At 40.9% G+C, this 18,334-nt stretch overlaps 1 protein-coding gene across 6 annotated transcripts in view; it reads right to left on the bottom strand.

The window, feature by feature from the left end:
- Positions 1 to 12,951, bottom strand: part of CCDC66 (coiled-coil domain containing 66) — a 65,990-nt gene extending 53,039 nt beyond the window's left edge. For 3 of the 6 annotated variants that reach the window (XM_054694756.1, XM_054694754.1, XM_054694760.1), the window contains exons 1-3: positions 12,889 to 12,951; positions 3,565 to 3,629; positions 2,901 to 2,926 (exon numbers count right to left, since the gene is read on the bottom strand). In XM_054694756.1, coding sequence (XP_054550731.1) covers positions 2,901 to 2,926; positions 3,565 to 3,629; positions 12,889 to 12,926 — 129 coding nt within the window. In that variant the 5' untranslated portion in view covers positions 12,927 to 12,951. Of the gene's footprint in view, positions 1 to 1,482; positions 1,663 to 2,900; positions 2,927 to 3,564; positions 3,630 to 11,750; positions 11,841 to 12,888 lie in introns of those variants that run through there. The other 3 variants (XM_037530819.2, XM_037491329.2, XM_037491330.2) reach the window with 3 other exon arrangements.
- Positions 12,952 to 18,334: the final 5,383 nt, after the last annotated feature.

Here is an 18,334-nt window from a genome sequence, read left to right as displayed (position 1 = left end):
TTACTTAAATTAGAGCAACCTAGCCCAAATAATTTCCCAAGTGATTTCCATTTCCAATCATTAATTCTGCTGATATTTTCATGATATAAAGATAGTTTTCGATGCAAATGCTTAATACTGGTTGACTTCACATTGTAATATAGGGCTAGGAACCCAAGACCAGAAAGAATCAGGGAAAATTAACATTTAAAAATAATAAAATGTGCTACTTAGCAACTACCTAGCAACTACATCCTTAGGTGTGTCCTATTGACTCTAATACTTGTAAACAAAATAAATGTTTTTTATATTTCAATTAATTGCAAGCCAATTTTAAATACAAGAGTTTAGAATGTATAAATTACCCATGACACTGAACAATTTAATATTTCATTTCTCTTCCCATAAGCTTAAGAAATTAGGTTGGTACCCATTTTTACTTCATATTTACTACTACAGATTACAGAGAAATGCAGGAGAGATTGAGAGAATTAAGTTCTCTGACCACACAGGTGTTAAACTCGCTGATGATGAGATAGAGTTCACCTGTGTTTTAAAGTACATACTATGGAAATAAGAGTAATTTAACCTGTAAGGAAGAATCTGAGGTAAGTGTTGTAGTTTTCCGGTGCTTAACCCAATAGAAGGAAAGAAGAAAAACACTATGAAGAGAATTCAGGATTAACTTAAAGAAAATTACTATGAAATTATGAGATTTGAAAGACTGAAACATAGATTAAAAGAAAAAAGACAAATGCCACTGATTTTAGTTTTTGTCTTTTGTGAAGAGCAAAGAATAGAATGAGGAAGATTTCAGCAATTTCCTAAGGGCAGAGAAAAACACCTTGAAATAAAATCAATGTAGAAGGTTGCATTAGTATTTTTCCCCAGTTTTACTGATTTGTAATACACTATATAGAAGAAAAAAAAAGTGTGCATGGTGTATACGGCGATAATCAGGTACAGGCATAAATTATGAAATAATCACAACTAAATTAATCCATTACCTCACTTGGTTACTATGTATCAGCATTTTGGAGTCCCAAAAGCAAGAGGGATAAATCCAACAATTTGCGCTAAGACAGTAAATAAAGTCACTATTACTCTGGGAAAAAAAGAATCCTAGAATAACATATTCCTAACCCCCGATAGACTTTTATAATGATTCTAAAAAAAAGTCCAAAATGACTATCATTTTGGGGATGAATGGGGCTCTCCAGATCTGCTAAGTTGGTTAAAAAGACAAATGTTTTCACAAGTGTGGAGACCACAAATCCATTAAGGTCATTAATGGAAGAAAGAACACATGAAAGAACAGAGACATCAATTACAAGTAGTCATCTAGAAGCTTGAAATGGTCACTGTATTTGTTAGTGTGACTCAGAAACAGTAGTATTTTAATAGGGCCAGAAAATAAAATCTGTATTCTGTGATTAAGGGAACATATAGGTATATAAATATATATTTATATATAGAGGAACATAATTTTACTAGGACGCTTACACAATTATTCTCATCATTATTTATTAAGAGGTTGATATGCTGGGTACTCAAGCAAGTTGTCCACCTTCATAAAACCTGGAACAAACAGCAAAGCCATCAAGGTCTGAGAGTTGAAGGGAAAGCGCCACATCATCCAAAGTGGGCTCTATTTACAGACATGTAAAAAAAGACTGGAAGATGCTGTAAAGATAAAGGGATAAAAGAGGCTACTGTAAGTTATGGACGAGGGTAGAGAAATTTCTGTTGATGTCATAAAATGGAAATCAGAAAAGCAGTGGTATCAATAAATAAACATTTGAAGTGGTAATGTATTTTGCAGAGAAAGACACTATGGGTTCCTGATAAAGAAAAATAATTTAAAAGGAAAACCATCAAGTTTGATATCTTAAAGGAGAAAGCTAAATGCATGTAAGAATATATGAATCAAATAAAATTACTATTGATGTGGGAAAATGGAATTTGAGTAAGAAAAAAGTATTAAAGTCTGATATATATATATATATTTTTTTTTTTTTTGCAAAGAATTGGGGTATAGGTGGGGTGGGGATAGGGGGGTGATGAGATCATTCACCAGAAACAGAGTGGGGAGCAGAACAGGTGGATTTACTGAAATACACTGCTAAGGGGAGCAACAGGCAAGATGAGAGGTCTGTTGCGCACTGTGTGGGTTAGCTACCTGTCTGGGATTGAAATCAGGCCCAAGCCATGACAGCACTGAGATGTAACCCTCAGGACACCAGGGATGCCCCCTGAACATCTTTTTTTAAAGATATCAGGAGTTGCACTATCCAGTACAGTAGCTATTAAATTAAAAAATTCTAAAAATTTTAAGTGCACTTCCTTAGTCACACTAGCACCACACATGGTTAGTAACTGGCTACAAATTTTCGAACATTTACTACCATAACAGAAAGCTTTCTGGATAGTACTAATTTAGAGAAAAGCTTCTAGGAGGTTTTTTAAACTGGAAAATTAGGGTTTCATTTCTGTGAAAGGATCAGCCTAAAAAGGAATAGTAACTGCTCACCATTATTCCAAACTCCTTATTACATGTTTTCTTTTACAGATTTATTCATGCATACAAGAGCTGGAGTACAGGCCAGAGATGTGGGGGGTGAGAGGATCCACCAGAGACAGAGTGGGTAACAGAACAGGCAGACTGATTGAAATACACTGCTGAGGGGAGCAGCAGGCTAGACAGCAGAGGTCTGCCTCACCATGTGGGTTTCTCCCTGACTGGCTGGGGGATCGAACTCATGCTTCAGAGGCTGTGGGTTGCTTCATAATGCAGTGCTTAACCCCTTGCGACACCAGGGAGGCCCCTTATTACATTTTGACAGAAATTATTTTTCAAATAACTGTAAAAAAAATTGCATTTCACATTTGAAAATAGGTCACATCAAAGGCATTTGGCTTACCTTCACAGAAATTTTTGATTTACGTTCTACAAGAGAAAGAAAAAATTACTAAACTATCAACCAAAAACATGCTAAGGTACTCACAAAAAAAAAAGTTAATTAGCATTGTTTTAAGATGTTAAGTAGAAATACAATCCTCAAAGCATTGACTTGAGGTGCTGCCTACGTGTTTTAACTTTTACAATGTGGTTCAAGTGTTCTTATTTCATTTTTGTTTTAGTTTCAAGGTAAAATTATAAGAACAAATGAAAAAAAAAATGAAAAATTACCAAAATGCACTGATTTTTACATGATTTCACCAACTGTGATCTTACTATAAATTTAATTTTCTCTAACAATACATTCTTTACATGCAACAAATTAAATTTCACCTAGATTATGCAAATACATATACTTGCCATATGCAAATATGACGACTATGTTATACATGAAATATGCTAAACATTACATTTTATGAAGATTTATAAATACTGACAGTGGTAGTGGTAAACAGCGATGCAATCTGGCTAAAAATAAATTTGAGGAAGTTAAGGAAAACAGATTTTTTTCAAAATATTATTTAAATATCACTCTACCACAAGCAAAAAGTCTTTGGTTGAACTATCACAAATTTTATGTAGAAATTTAAAAGTTAACATTTTAGATTCCCAGTAACAGAGCATACCAGATGGAGATAATATTAGCTTGGTTTTTCCATCCAACAATTCAGTCTCAAGCTTTAAACCATCACTGCAAAATAAAAGAAAGTTTCTGTCATTTTTTAAGAAAGAGCAACATTTTAAATAGCTAGAAATGTGCAAATATACCTTGAAAGTAAATCTGTTCTTTTGAATTTACACAGTAATCTTAAAAATATGAAAGCATTGTTTTAATTAAAAATATTTTTCAATATAAGATAAAACTAAAAACCACTAGGATGAAGTTCCTGAAACTTTTCATTAATACAAGAATTTGCTATTTTTAAAGAGAAACTTCTTTTTATTACCAGTTAGCAATAAACTAATTCAGTTATCATACCATCATTTAATTCTTACGAAACTCCAGATTTAAAAAAAATAAATGCTGAGAAGGGGGCGGAGCAACATGGCGGCGAGGAGACGCTGCGAGTAAGATCTCCCATTAAAAAAAGTGAATAGGGAGGAAAAGCGGCAGGTCCCAGTGAGAACTGGGACACGGAAGATAAACGGGTGACTCCAGCAAACTGCCCGAAGAAGAAAGTGGCCATAAAAGAGGACGAGAAGGGAGGGAAGCACAGAACCCTGCTCCCCTCCCCCGCCCACAGAGGCTGCACTCTCCGACCGGCAGAGGGGAGGAAACAACAAACCAAAACGGCCAACAAGAAAAACGGACGCAGCAAGCGGGACTGTGAGTGGAAAGGAACTATTTCAGCCACCACACCCCGTGAACGGGAGCTGTGGAGAACCCTGCAGGATTCGCCGCGGCGGTGAGCGAACGGCTCCGGGCGCCATTAGAGAAGAACAAAGACCCCGGGAGACGCGCACACAGCCCGGGCTGCCGGTAAGCTTGCGCGGATAGCGGCGCGCTCGGCGCGCTTGAAAAGCAAGTGCAGACCAGGATCTCGGCTGCCCAGGTCCCCGCGCCTGCGACCTAGGCTTGGGAGACGACCTAGGCTTGCGGGGAGGCGCAGAGGTCCTCACTGAGGTGAAGGTCCCTCCCTGAGTGAGCAGGAACCAGGTGCCCAGACACGGGAGCGGTGCAAAAGGCGCCCTTCCCGCGCCACTGAACTGGGCTACAGCCCGCGTCCTGGAACTGAGGGCTTTGGAACTGAGACCCGGGGCACGAAATTAGGGGCGTGGGTTCCCCACGACGGTGGGGCACAAGGCAGACACAGCACCCCAAAGCCGTTGAGGTGTACCCTACCATCCCCACTTTGCTCCCTGTCCCACGGCGTGGAAAATCAGCTCCCCAAGGGCTCTAGGAGAGATCTTTGGCGCCACCTAGCGACTTGTAGACAGCACAGGCTCCTGAAGGAACTAGTGGCCAGCTGGGGAGTTAGCCCACACCCAGCCCCTTCCGAACAAGTAGTCTGAGCCCACAGGGAGAGCGAGCACCCACAGCCAGGGCAGACCAGGCACGCAGAAGAGTGTGCCTGACACCGGACGCGCAGGGAGTGTGTCCCACATCACCATTTTAGAACAGGGACATTTCTTCAGTAAAGACTACCTGCAGAAGGCTTCCTCAGGAGCCAGAGGTGAGCGGGGGAAGTTCGCCCACGCCAGACCCCCTCTGGCCTGCAGTCCAAGCCCAGAGGGGGAGCAGGAACCCACCGCCGGGGCAGACCAGGCGCACAGGGGAGTGTGTCCCCACATCGACATTTTAGGACAGGGACCTTTCTCCAATAAAGACTGCTTGAACCTGACAGATGACTCCTGGAGGAACCAGAGGGGAGCAGAGAAGCCCACCCAAGATGCCGGCCAGTCCCAACAACACAGTGTCCAACGCATACGGCAAATTAGAAAACAGACAGTAGGGAGGAGAAGAACCACACGCAACCTAGCAACTCTCCAGAGAAAAAGCACACCACAAAAAGAAAACCAGCCCCCAGATTGCAACGACAGTAACTTGGAAGAACTTCTGAGCCTTCCAGAAAGAGAATTTAAAATTGCCGTGATTAAAAAACTGACAGAAGTCATAAAGGAAAACAATGATAAGGGAAAAATAATCAACGATCAGAAGAATGAAATTGAGTCCCTAAAGAGGGAAGTAAAAGAAATGCAGGAGATCAAAGAATTAGTGGAAGAACTAAAGAATTCTGGGAAAAGCAATGAAAGTAGAATTGATGAAATGGAAGAACGAATAAGTGCTCTTGAAGACACAGAAATAAAAAGAACCAAAACAGAAAAGGAAAGAGAAGTACGAAGGAAAAAGAATGAAGAAAGACTTCGGGAATTATCTGACTCCATGAGGAAAGGAAATATAAGAGTTATAGGAATACCAGAAGGAGAGGAGAGAGAAGTAGGAACAGAGAAAATATTCAAAGAGATAATTGAAGAGAACTTCCCAAATGTGAAGAAGGAGCTGAAAATTGATATACAAGAAGCAAGAAGAACACCAAACTTCCACGACGAAAGAAAAAATACAGCAAGACACATAATAGTAAAGCTCCCAAGAATCCAGGACAAGGAAAAAATAATGAAGCTGGCAAGAGGGAAGAAACAGATAACATTCAAAGGAAAGCCAATCAGGCTGACATCAGACTTCTCCGAAGAAACACTACGGGCAAGGAGAGAGTGGAGGGACATAGTCAACAGACTCCAAGAAAACAGATGCCAACCAAGAATACTCTATCCCGCAAAGCTCTCCTTCCTCTTTGAAGAAAGAATATGGACCTTCCCAGACAAACAGAAACTCCGGAATTTCATTGCAACTAAACCCCCACTCCAAAAAATACTACAAGGAGTCCTAAAGCCAGAACCTCAGAGGGACGAATAACAATGAAAGAAGGCCAAAAAAAAAAAAAGTTATTAAAAGAATAAATAAATAAAATCAAAGGAAAGACAAACACAATGGCAAATACAGATGTTAACATATCAATATTAACTCTAAATGTAAATGGACTAAACTCTTCAATAAAAAGACACAGAGTTGCAGCCTGGATTAAGAAACAAAACCCAACCTTTTGCTGTCTCCAGGAAACACATTTAGCTACAAAAGATAAAAATAGGCTCAAAGTCAAAGGATGGAAAACAATCCTACAAGCAAATGGGCCAAAAAAGAAAGCAGGAACAGCTATACTTATATCAGATAAAACAGACTTCAAACTCAAAAAAATAAAAAGAGACCCCAATGGTCACTACATTATGATTAAGGGGACAATACTTCAAGAAGAAATAACACTCATTAACATATACTCACCAAACGAAAGAGCACCAAAATATATCAGACAACTGTTGTCCTCTCTGAAAACAGACATCAGAGAAAACACATACGTAGTGGGAGACTTCAACACACCACTATCAACAATGGATAGATCAACAAGACAAAAAATAAGTAAAGAAACTAAAGCTCTAAATAAGGACCTAGAGCATTTGGGCTTAACAGACATCTATAGAACACTAAACCCAAAAAAAACGGAGTACACATTTTTCTCAAGCGCACACGGATCATTCTCCAGGATCGATCACATACTGGGGCACAAGACAAACATCAACAGATACACCAAGATTGAAATCATACCAACCATCTTTTCTGACCACGAAGGCATCAAACTAGAAATAAATCATAAAAAGAAGGCAAGGAACTATCCTACCTCATGGAGATTAAAAGCCACACTACTGGAAGACCACTGGATTAATGAGGAGATCAAAGAAGAAATTAAAAAATTCTTTGAATTGAATGACAAGGAGGACACCAATATCCTAAATGTATGGGATGCAGCAAAAGCAGTAATAAGAGGAAAATATATAGCAATAGAAGCTCACATCAAAAAACAAGAAAGAACTCAAAGAAACAACCTAATCTCGAAGCTCAAAGATCTAGAAAAAGAACAACAAAAAAACCCCAAATCCAGTAGAAGAAAAGAAATAATAAAAACCAAAGCAGAAATAAATGAAATTGAAACTAAAAAAACAATCCAAAAGATCAATGAAACCAAGAGCTGGTTCTTTGAAAAAATAAATAAAATAGACAAACCCCTAGCCAGGCTCACAAAGGAAAAAAGGGAGAAAGCACAAATACACAGGATCATAAATGAAAGAGGAGAAATCACAACGGACACAGCAGAAATCAAAAGAATAATCAGTAACTACTATGAACAGTTATATGGAAACAAGTTCAACAATCTAGAGGAGATGGACAAATTCCTACAACTCTACAATCACCCAAAGCTAGATAAAGAAGAAATAGAACACCTAAACAGACCAATTACAAGCAGCGAAATTGAAATGGTAATCAAAAACCTCCCCAAAAACAAAAGCCCAGGACCTGATGGATTTACAAATGAATTCTACCAAACATTCAGAGACGAATTAGTGCCTATCCTTCACAAACTCTTCCAAAAAATTGAGAAGGAAGGGACAATACCAAACACGTTCTATGAAGCCAATATTACACTAATACCAAAACCGAATAAGGACAACACAAAAAAGGAAAACTATAGGCCAATCTCCCTAATGAACACTGATGCAAAAATCCTCAATAAAATTTTAGCTATCAGAATCCAACAATGTATCCATAAGATAATTCACCACGACCAAGTTGGATTCATTCCAGGGGCACAAGGATGGTTTAACATCCGAAAATCAATCAACGTTATCCAACACATCAACAAAAAGAAATATAAAAACCATATGATAATATCAATAGATGCTGAGAAAGCTTTCGACAAAGTGCAACACCCATTCATGATAAAAGCCCTTGAAATTCTTGGGATACAAGGAACATACCTCAACATCATAAAGGCCATCTATGACAAGCCAACAGCCAGCATCATTCTCAATGGTGAAAAGCTGAAAGCAATTCCATTAAGATCTGGAACAAGACAAGGATGTCCACTCTCACCACTGCTTTTCAATATAATACTGGAAGTCCTAGCCAGGGCAATAAGACAAGAGAAAGACATCCAAGGAATCCAAATAGGAAAAGAAGAAGTCAAACTATCACTATTTGCAGACGATATGATATTATACATAGAGAACCCCAAAAACTCCACAGAAAAGCTAATTCAACTCATCAATCAGTTCAGTAAAGTGGCAGGATACAAAATCAACATGCAAAAGTCAGTAGCCTTCCTATACACAAACAATAAATCTGAAGAAGAAGAAATCAAAAAAACCATCCCTTTTGTTATTGAAACAAAAAAAATCAAATATTTGGGAATAAATCTAACAAAAGAGATAAAGGACCTATACAAAGAAAACTATAAAACATTGTTAAAAGAAATAGAAGAAGACACAAAGAAATGGAGAGACATCCCCTGCTCGTGGATTGGAAGAATAAACATTATTAAAATGGCCATCCTCCCAAAAGCAATATACAGATTCAATGCTATTCCAATCAAAATTTCAATGTCATTCTTCAAAGAAATAGAACAATTATTGATGAAATTCATATGGAATCACCAAAAACCCCGAATAGCCAAAGCTCTCCTGAAAAAAAAAGAAGGGAATGGAGGCATTACACTCCCAGACTTCAAACTATACTACAAAGCCATAATCATCAAAACTGCATGGTATTGGAACAAGAACAGACATACAGACCAATGGAATCGAATAGAAAATCCAGAAATAAATCCACAGATTTATGGTCAACTAATCTTTGACAAAGGAGCAAAGACTATGCATTGGAGCAAAGAAAGTTTGTTCAATAAATGGTGCTGGGAAAACTGGGTCGCTACATGCAAAAGAATGAAGCTTGACCACTACCTCACACCATACACAAAAATCAACTCAAAATGGATTAAAGAACTAGACATAAGACCTGAAACCATAAAATATATAGAAGGAAATATAGGCGAAACACTACGTGATCTGCACATCAAAGACATCTTTACAGACACATCACCCAAAGCAGTGATAGTGAAGGCAAAGATAAACAGCTGGGACTACATCAAATTAAAGAGCTTCTGCACAGCAAAAGAGACAATAACAAAAACAAAGAGAAACCCCACTGACTGGGAGAACATTTTTGCACCCAACACTAATGATAAAGGACTGTACACAAAAATCTGCAAAGAGCTGATGAGACTCAGCAACAACAAAGAAAATAATCCAGTCAAAAAATGGGCAGAAGAGCTAAAAAGAAACTTCTCTGAAGAGGAAATGCAAATGGCCAACAGGCATATGAAAAAATGTTCAACATCACTTGCCATCAGGGAAATGCAAATCAAAACTACCATGAGATACCATCTTACACCAGTGAGAATGGCACATATTAAAAAAACTAGCAACAACAAATGCTGGCGAGGGTGTGGAGAAAAAGGAACTCTTCTGCACTGTTGGTGGGAGTGCAAACTGGTCCAACCACTGTGGAGAGCTGTGTGGAGATTTCTGGACCTACTAAACATAGAGCTTCCATATGATCCAGCAATTCCACTCCTAGTTATTTACCCAAAGGACACAGAAACATCAATTCCAAAGAACACCTGCACCCCTATGTTTATAGCAGCACTGTTTACAATAGCTAAGCTTTGGAAACAACCCAAATGCCCAAAAATAGATGACTGGATCAAGAAGATGTGGTACATATATACCATGGAATATTACTCAGCATTCAAAAAAGATAAACACATGCAATTTGCAGCAACATGGATGGCGCTGGAAGGGATCATGCTCAGCGAAATAAGCCAAAAAGAAAAAGAAAAATACCGGATGGTCTCACTCATAGCAGGAATCTAGAAAACTTAAATAAGGGACCAGGAAAATGAATAACTATAAGAAAGTGAAAATCAAAATCAACAAAAAACTATGAACCAGAGACACTTTTAGGCGGGCGGGGGCGGGAGGGGAGGGATTGGGGTCAGAATGGGGGTCTGCAATTGTATGGGGAATATAACAATAAAATTTATAAAAAAAAAAAATAAAAAATAAACTCAGGTTTATCTGAAAAAAAAAAAAAAAAAAACAAAAAAAATAAATGCTGTTACCAAAACTCCTCAGCTAAGTTAACGGTGCAAAACACATTTACTAGTTTCATAATGATCTCCAAGCTAATATTCTAGGGAAAGTTCACCTTAAAATGAGCTCAACTTTGCCACCAGGGTTATTATCTACTTGAGCACTGAGTTCCACTCTATATTGAATATTGTGAATAACACAGTCACATTTTGCGAAACTTGTTACTATCAAAACAATAAATCAGTAACAAACACAGGGCTGCTATACTTTATTGTGAATGTCAAATGCAAAAGCAAAGTAACAGAACTCAGTGAATGAAACATGTACATGTATTATGGTCCTAAAAAAAAAAAAAACCCACTTAAAATAAAAACAGCAGTCAACGCTGAAACCCATTCTTTTACGAGGGGGAGGGGTGAGGGCAGGAGAGGGTGTAGATCAATACATATCAACAGGGAAAAAAGTGAAGTCCAAGAGACAAAATTAAATGCAGCTGGCCAGTTGAGGCAGCGAGATTGGGAAGGGTCTGATTAGGACACGAAATCTGCGGTGTTGCTCAAGTAGGGAAAATCAACTACCTCGACTTACTTATTGAAGATAAAACGGTAGAAACACGGCCTCAAGGCTACAGCATTAATAAGAACACTTCATGTTCACGTTGGTGAAACTGAACTACAACAAGACATGCCATAAAACCGCCAAGTATGTGCTCAGCACTACGAAGTCTCATTTTTCTATCCCTAACCTCTAGAACACCAAATTTATTTGCTAAACGATGTGCAATGGGCTGAGTTCGGCGGTGACTTTTCATCTTAAAACATTAAACTTCCCGGGGATGAAGGTGCACCAGTCCTTTTCACTCAACCACTGAGGCCCAATTAAACGCTGGATTCCCTGAGAAACCGGCTTCCTCGCGTCTTGCAGAGACGCCAAAGGCAGGGTGGCAGAGAACCAAGGTCTGGGCCACAATTTCTCCCCGTGAAGTCTCTAAGCTTGCTCCCTCCATCCGTCCTCACAGCTTCCCTCCTCTCCTTCGCTCCCACAGAGAGATAAAGGGGGCGGCGCAGAGCAAGCCGCCGGCAGCCGCAATGCGCGGCACTGACGGGAACAGCCGGGGCTGAGGGGCAGCAAAGGCCGACCCAGGCCCCGTGCCCTTCTCCACCTCAGGGAGTCGGCCATGGCCGCTCCAGGCGGACCAGGCAGGGAAAGTTCTCCACCAAGAGCTAACCCAGCCACTCCCTCAATACTGACGCCCACCTTTCTCGCCCCAACTCACCCCAAGTTCATGGCCCGACCTCTCACTCCCTCCACAGCCGGCTCAAGCCCCGCAAGCCCCTTGTGTACGTCGGTTGCCTGCGCCACTCAACAAGCGCTACGCTGATTGGACAGAGTGATCCGGGCGAGCTGGAAGCGTAGACCAATCCCGGCTCGGCGTGACGGCGGGTGCGCCCCCCCCCCGTGGGGGCGGGGCTACGGCCGCGGCTGGCTCAGGGTTTTAATCTGACCTCTGGGCGACCGAGACCGTCTGTGTAGTAAGGGAGTTCCCGAGTTCGTAGGGATCCCTCAGCGCAGTGCCTCAGTGCAAGTGGTGTGGCAAAAATAGGAAGAAAAGAGCATAAACGTTTTGGAAAATTAACATTTTGTCTACGTCTACTTTTGTTTGGAATGGAACTTTCAGTACAAAAGAAGTTGGGCTGGGGCAGTTACTGTGGAAAGATGCTTTGTTGTTAAATTTGGTGCTTCATGAATTGTATTTTTTTTTAAAGATTTATTTATTTATGCATATAAGAGCTGGGGTACAGGCCAGAGATGCAGGGGGTGAGAGGACTCACCAGAGACAGAGTGGGGAACAGAACAGGCAGACTGACTGAAATACACTGCTGAGGGGGGCGAGACAGGAGAGGTCTGCTGCTCCATGTGGGTTGCTCCCTGGCAGGCCGGGGATCGAACTCCTGCTGCAGAGGCTGTGGATTGCTTCATAGGGCGGTGCTTAACCCCTTGCGCCACCAGGGAGGCCCGTATTTTGATTTTAAAGAGATTAATTGACAAGAGAGTTTCCAGGCTGAGTAGAACTCGGGTATATCTGGATTTTTCCTCAGCCTTTTTCTTACATCGTTGTGCGTATTTGTACAATACTTTATTTCTCCCCTCAGGGGTAGTCCCCATAATTTTCCCACTACCACAGCATTCTTGAATCATCACCTTAGTCCATTTGGCTTTTCCCTCCCCTGTTTTCACCCTCCCCCTCCACTGTGATATGCTTTAGATCTATGGTTTGTCTTCAAATTTTGTCCTTTTTTTGACCTTTTGTTTGGTTTCCTTATATTCCACTTAAATGAGTAAATGATTGTCAGGCTTTTCTGCCCTCCCACCGTTAGCGTTGATGATGGATCCCTGCGGTCCTGAACGCATACCTGATGGTGGGCACCTGGAGTAGGGTGTGGACATACATAGGTAGGTTCACCTGGGCTGGATGGAACTGGGCCTATAAGGTTGTTGTCATGGGAACCCCAGAAGGAGAACAAACAGAAGAGTGGAACATGAATCACGCAAGAACGCCAGTGAGCCCAGAAACAGTGAAGACTTGCAGGGGGCTAGGAGGCCTGCCAGCCTCCTGACCCCCCAGCATCCCTGCCTTCTGTGTACCTGGTAAACTCAATTTAAAAGCCTGAAAAAGCCACCGAGAGCTCCTTTACCGTCTGCATAGGTTCATGGAGAACCTGCTCTATGCCTTTCTATCCCTACACCATCCAATATTTTTCTTTTTCCTTCTGACATATTTTACTAAGCAAAATATGTCACTTCCAGCTCCATCCATGTTGCTGCAAATGACATGAGTTTATCCATTTTGCTGCTGTGTTCCATTGTGTATATATACCACATCTTCTTGATCCATTCATCTGTTTGGGAGCATTTAGGACAGGTGTGGCAGTGCACCATTTAGGATTTAATTTATACATATATTTTTAAAGATTTATTTTTATTTATGCATACAAAAACTGGGGTATTAAGCCAGAGGTGGGGTGGTGGTGGTGGTGAGAGGATTCATGAGACATAGAGAGGGAAGCAGAACAGGCAGATCTACTGAATTACACTGCTGAGGGGAGGATCAGGTAAGACAGGAGAGGTCTGCTGGGCCATGTCGGTTGCTCCCTGGCCAGCTGGGAATTGAACTCATGCTGCAGTGGCTGGCGATAGCTTCATAGTGCTGAGACTTAAACTCCTGCACCACCAGGGAGGCCCAATACTGAGTTTATATTAAAATATTTTTATGGGGCAAGGGGTTAAGATGCAACTTAGGAAGCTAGCCACAGCCACTGCAGCACGAGTTCAATCCCTGGCCAGGGAGCTACCCACATGGTGCAGCTGACCTCTCCTGACTCGATTGCTGCTCCCCTCAGCAGTGTGTTTTGGTCAGTCTGCCTTTTCTATTTCCTCATTCTGTCTCTGGTGGGTCCTTTCACCCTCCACAGCTCTGGCCTGTATCCCAGTTCCTGTATGCATAAATAAATAAATCTTTAAAAAATAAAAAAAAAATTATGGATCTAAAACATCTGCAGTTGCCCAGGGCAACTGATTAACAGTGCAAACCAGTGGCTTCAGAGCTGTGAAACTGTGATGCCTGCTATCAGAACTATCTAGAGCCCCTTTACACAGTCATTGCCTAAGAACTCTGATCGTTGATGTCTAGGAGTGCTTTTTCTTTCTAGGAGGACTTCAGCAGATTCACTTTTAGATTATACAAAAATATTAAAAATCCTGCCTTGGAATGTTGCATTTTAGTCCTGCAGTTTGCTGACTTCTGCAACTTTGCTCAAAACTATTCAAAAAGATTTTCAGAAACGCATAACTGCATAAAAGCCTTTTTACATCCTCCATTCATTAGGTCTCACTTTTTTTCCTTATACACATGACTGCCAGCTGTGTAATTCGTGGTGCACACTACAGAGCAAGTTAATTAGCAGCCTTCTCTGTCTTCAGAAGCAGATGATACAAACCAAAGGACTAATATATTGCAGAAAGGCAAAATTCAATTAAATAAATTGTTCAGGTGTGAAGGGATAAAGGTCTTAATTGGGCTATTCTGAAAAATGTCTTAAGATACTACAAAAGAACAAAGGAAGAAGGCAAAGTAGAGCAGAAAGGGAGTAAGTCAATTAACCCTCTGTAACCTCAGACTCTGTACAAAATATTAGATGAGTTGTCTGAGCTCCCTCTCAGCTGGTAAGTAGATAATTCTAAATTACCTTCAATTTCTCTTCATGCCCATTGCCTCTACTCTAGTAAGGGCCACTCTCATCTCTCCCTAGATGTTCCAGCAGCTTCCTAACCTGCCTCTATTTATAGCCAGAATAGTTTCTAAAATGCGAGTCTGCTTAAGTCTCTGTGCTTCTTTTTCTTTCTTTCTTTCTTTTTTTTTTTTTAAGATTTATTTATTTATTTATTCAAGCACTAGGTACAGTCAGAAGCACGAGAGGGTGAGAAAATTCACCAGAGCCAGAGCGGGGAACAGATCAGGCAGACTGACCAAGTACACTGCTGAGGGGAGAAGCGGGCACGTCAGGAGAGTTCTGTGCGCCATGTGGGACCCTCGCCGGTCAGCTGGTGGAGATCAAACAGGCACTGCAGAGGCTGCAGACAACTTCACAGTGCTGTGCTCAACCCCCTGCGCCACCAGGAGAGGCTTCTTAAAGTCTCTCAGTAACATAAAAACTCTGTTACCCCAGCTACTAAGTTCAAAGGACTAAACAGGCTCAGAAGCCCAACCTGATCTTATGTCACCTGTCACCACTATTCTTAAGTAAACTCCAAGCCCCCTAAACTGATCTTTCCCTCAAGGTAGGCACACTTGCTTCTATCTCTCACCTTTCTTTTTTTTTTTTTAAAGATTTATTTATTTATGCAAACAGGACTGGGGTGCAGGCCAGAGGTATGGAGGTGAGAGGATTCACCAGAGAGAGTGGGGAACAGAACAGGCAGACTGACTGAAATACCAGCTGAGGGGAGCAGTGGGTGAAGCAGGAGAGATCTGCTGCGCCATGTGGGTCACCTCCCTGGCCAGGATTGAACTCTTGCTGCAGTGGCTGTGGATAGCTTCAGGGGTAAACCTTGATGGAGCACATGGAATTTAAAGGGAAACACATTTACCAATCATGTGTTATGCACTTGCCTTTTAAAAGCTTTTCCAGTGACAAACATGGCATTGGAGAGTGATTTCCTTGGGGTGGGTGTAGGAGTGGTAGAAAATGGGACCAGGGAGGCAAAAAGGGAGTGTCACTGTCATTGATAATGTTTATGATGCAGGTGGTAGTCATGCAGGTTTTGCTATATTATTTTTTTTATGTCACATCAAATACACCACACACACACACACACACACACACACACACACACACACTACTTCCTCCTCTCACTTGCTTCCAACACAATTTAAAACATAATTCTGGGACAGCCTGATGGTGCAGGGGTTAAGTAAGCGCTATCAAGCTATCCCCAGCCACTGCAGCATGAGTTCAATTCCCCGCCCGAAGATAATCCACATGGTGCAGCAGACCTCTCCTGCCTGGCCTGCTGCTCCCCTCGGCAGTGTATTTCAATAGATTTGCCTGTTCTGCTCCCCACTCAGTCTCTGGTGAATCCTTTCACCCTCCCACCCCTGCACCTCTGGCCTATACCCCAGTTCTAGTATGCATAAATAAAAATAAATCTTTTAAAAAATTATAAGTGCAAGTATATATTTTCTCTTGTATTCATTTCCCACAAAGCAAAGTCTTTTCAAAGTCTGTGTGTAGTTTTTGTTCTTCAAGGGTGAAGTGGTGATGTGGGTGATTTTTCACCTAATCCTGACACAGCAGATGGCAGTATAGGTCCATTTCCTATACACAAATAAGGTAGGGACATGTTCACAGATGAAACTTATTTTAGCTGAAAATTGTTGCTTTAAATGGTTAACCTAAGAAAAGAAAACTTGTGGAAAGTTCTTCCTGGGGATTTAGAGACATTTTTCTAATTCTATTAAACTCATTATAAAAATACTTTGTTAATAAAGTAAAAAGTAATTCTTCAGCAGAAATAGGAATCATCACCTCCAAAGAGATACTGAAAACCCTCATACTCATAAGATTTGAATGCATGGGCCTCCCCTGGTGGCACAGTGGTTGAGCGCTGGGCTGCGAAGCTGCCCACAGCCTCTGCAGTGGCGGTTCGATCCCTGGCCACCGCGAGAGTCCCATATGGCGTGACAGACCTCTCCTGACATGCCCGCTGGTCCCCTCAGCAGTGCATTTTGTCAGTCTGCCTGTTCTGTTCCCCACTCTGGCTCTGGTGAATTCTCTCACCCTCCTGTGCTTCTGACTGTACCCAGTGCTTGTATAAATAAATAAATATTTAAAAAAAAAAAAGATTTGAATGCTTGTCTGAACTGGTACTTCAAATTTGGCTTTGGTAATTAACCTCTTTATATAAAATTACTTAATAATTTCATCTGTTAGTGTGCTAGATTACAATTTTTGTGAGACTTAGCAAAAGAATCATACGTGAAGAGACTTAAATTGGTTTAATGTAAGAACTGAAGATATGAGACTTTGTCAGTACATTTTCTTTGCTTTTTTACCCCAGTTTCCCAGATTCTTTGGAATCTACTACTTTTTACCCTTAGCTCAAGGGGCTGGACAGCAAGGTGGAGGTGAGCACAAGTGCTGATTAAACCTGGATTCGAATCCCTACTTTGCTGCTTAGCTAATTGTGTGATTATGGGAAGTTACTCAGCCTCTCTGAGTCTGTTTTTTTTTTTTAAGATTTATTTATTTATGCATATAAGAATTGGGGTACAGGCCAGAGGTGCAGGCGGTGAGATGATTCACCAGAGACAGAGTGAGGAGCAGAACAGGCAGATTGACTGAAATACACTGCCGAGGGGAGCAGCGGGCAAGACAGGAGAAGTCTGCTGCACCATGTGGGTCACCTCCCTGGCTGGGGATCGAACTCATGCTACAGTGGCTGCAGATAGCTTCATAGCGCTGCATCTTAAGCCCTTGCACCACCAGGGAGGCCCCTGAGTCTCAGTTGTTTTTTTTTTTTTTTTTTCCATAAAATAGATGGTAACAGAAACTTGGCATCTAGGGTTGTTGTGATAATATGTTCACAATATGACCCAGTGATAAACAGATGCCTGTTCTTGAGCATTGCCAGATTCCACTCTAAATGACATCACTGGTATATGTTCTCTTTCTCTCTCCCGCCAGCTCCCTAGTGTCTCCATTTCGACAGAATGTGCAGAAACACCTGCCATTTTTCCTTTCCAGTCTTTCAGTGATGTTTTCAATATGCAGCTCTTCATTAGACTTTGGGTTATTTTTCTTCTTCTCATTTTCTCTCCCTTTGCTCACCAGTGTTCATCCACTCTAATTTCCAAGAAATTAATGACAGACCTTGTTTACTCCTTCCCTGCTGGGGACATAGCCATCTTCTTTTCTGGTCCACCCACCTTTCCCTGGGAAAGGCTCAAGAGAACTGAGAACTTCTTGCTTCTGGGAGAAGATTTGCCAGATGGGCTGTCCCCCCCCAATGTTAGAAATATTTGAAAATAGGCCATATTAGAAAGTATTAAATCACTGTACATTTTTCTGTTGATATTTGTACAATCTCTGTTGAGATTTTTGTGATAATTTGATATTATATTTATTTTATACTCTTTGAACATATATATTTTTGAACAATCTATTAATTTTTCTGGATCACACAATATGTCACAGGAAGAATTATCAAACTTTATTTCTACAGGGATTAACCAGATATGAACAAATTTTTTTTGCTTTTCATTTAGTATATTTATTTCATTTAATGTATTTTTAAAATTTT

This window comes from Talpa occidentalis, unplaced genomic scaffold (assembly GCF_014898055.3).
Source record: "Talpa occidentalis isolate TD23 unplaced genomic scaffold, MPIMG_talOcc4v2.1 talOcc4.10, whole genome shotgun sequence".
NCBI classification, from domain to species: Eukaryota; Metazoa; Chordata; class Mammalia; order Eulipotyphla; family Talpidae; genus Talpa; species Talpa occidentalis.
The sequence above is the reverse complement of the archived record's forward strand: the minus strand, read 5'-3'. Positions and strand labels throughout refer to the sequence as shown.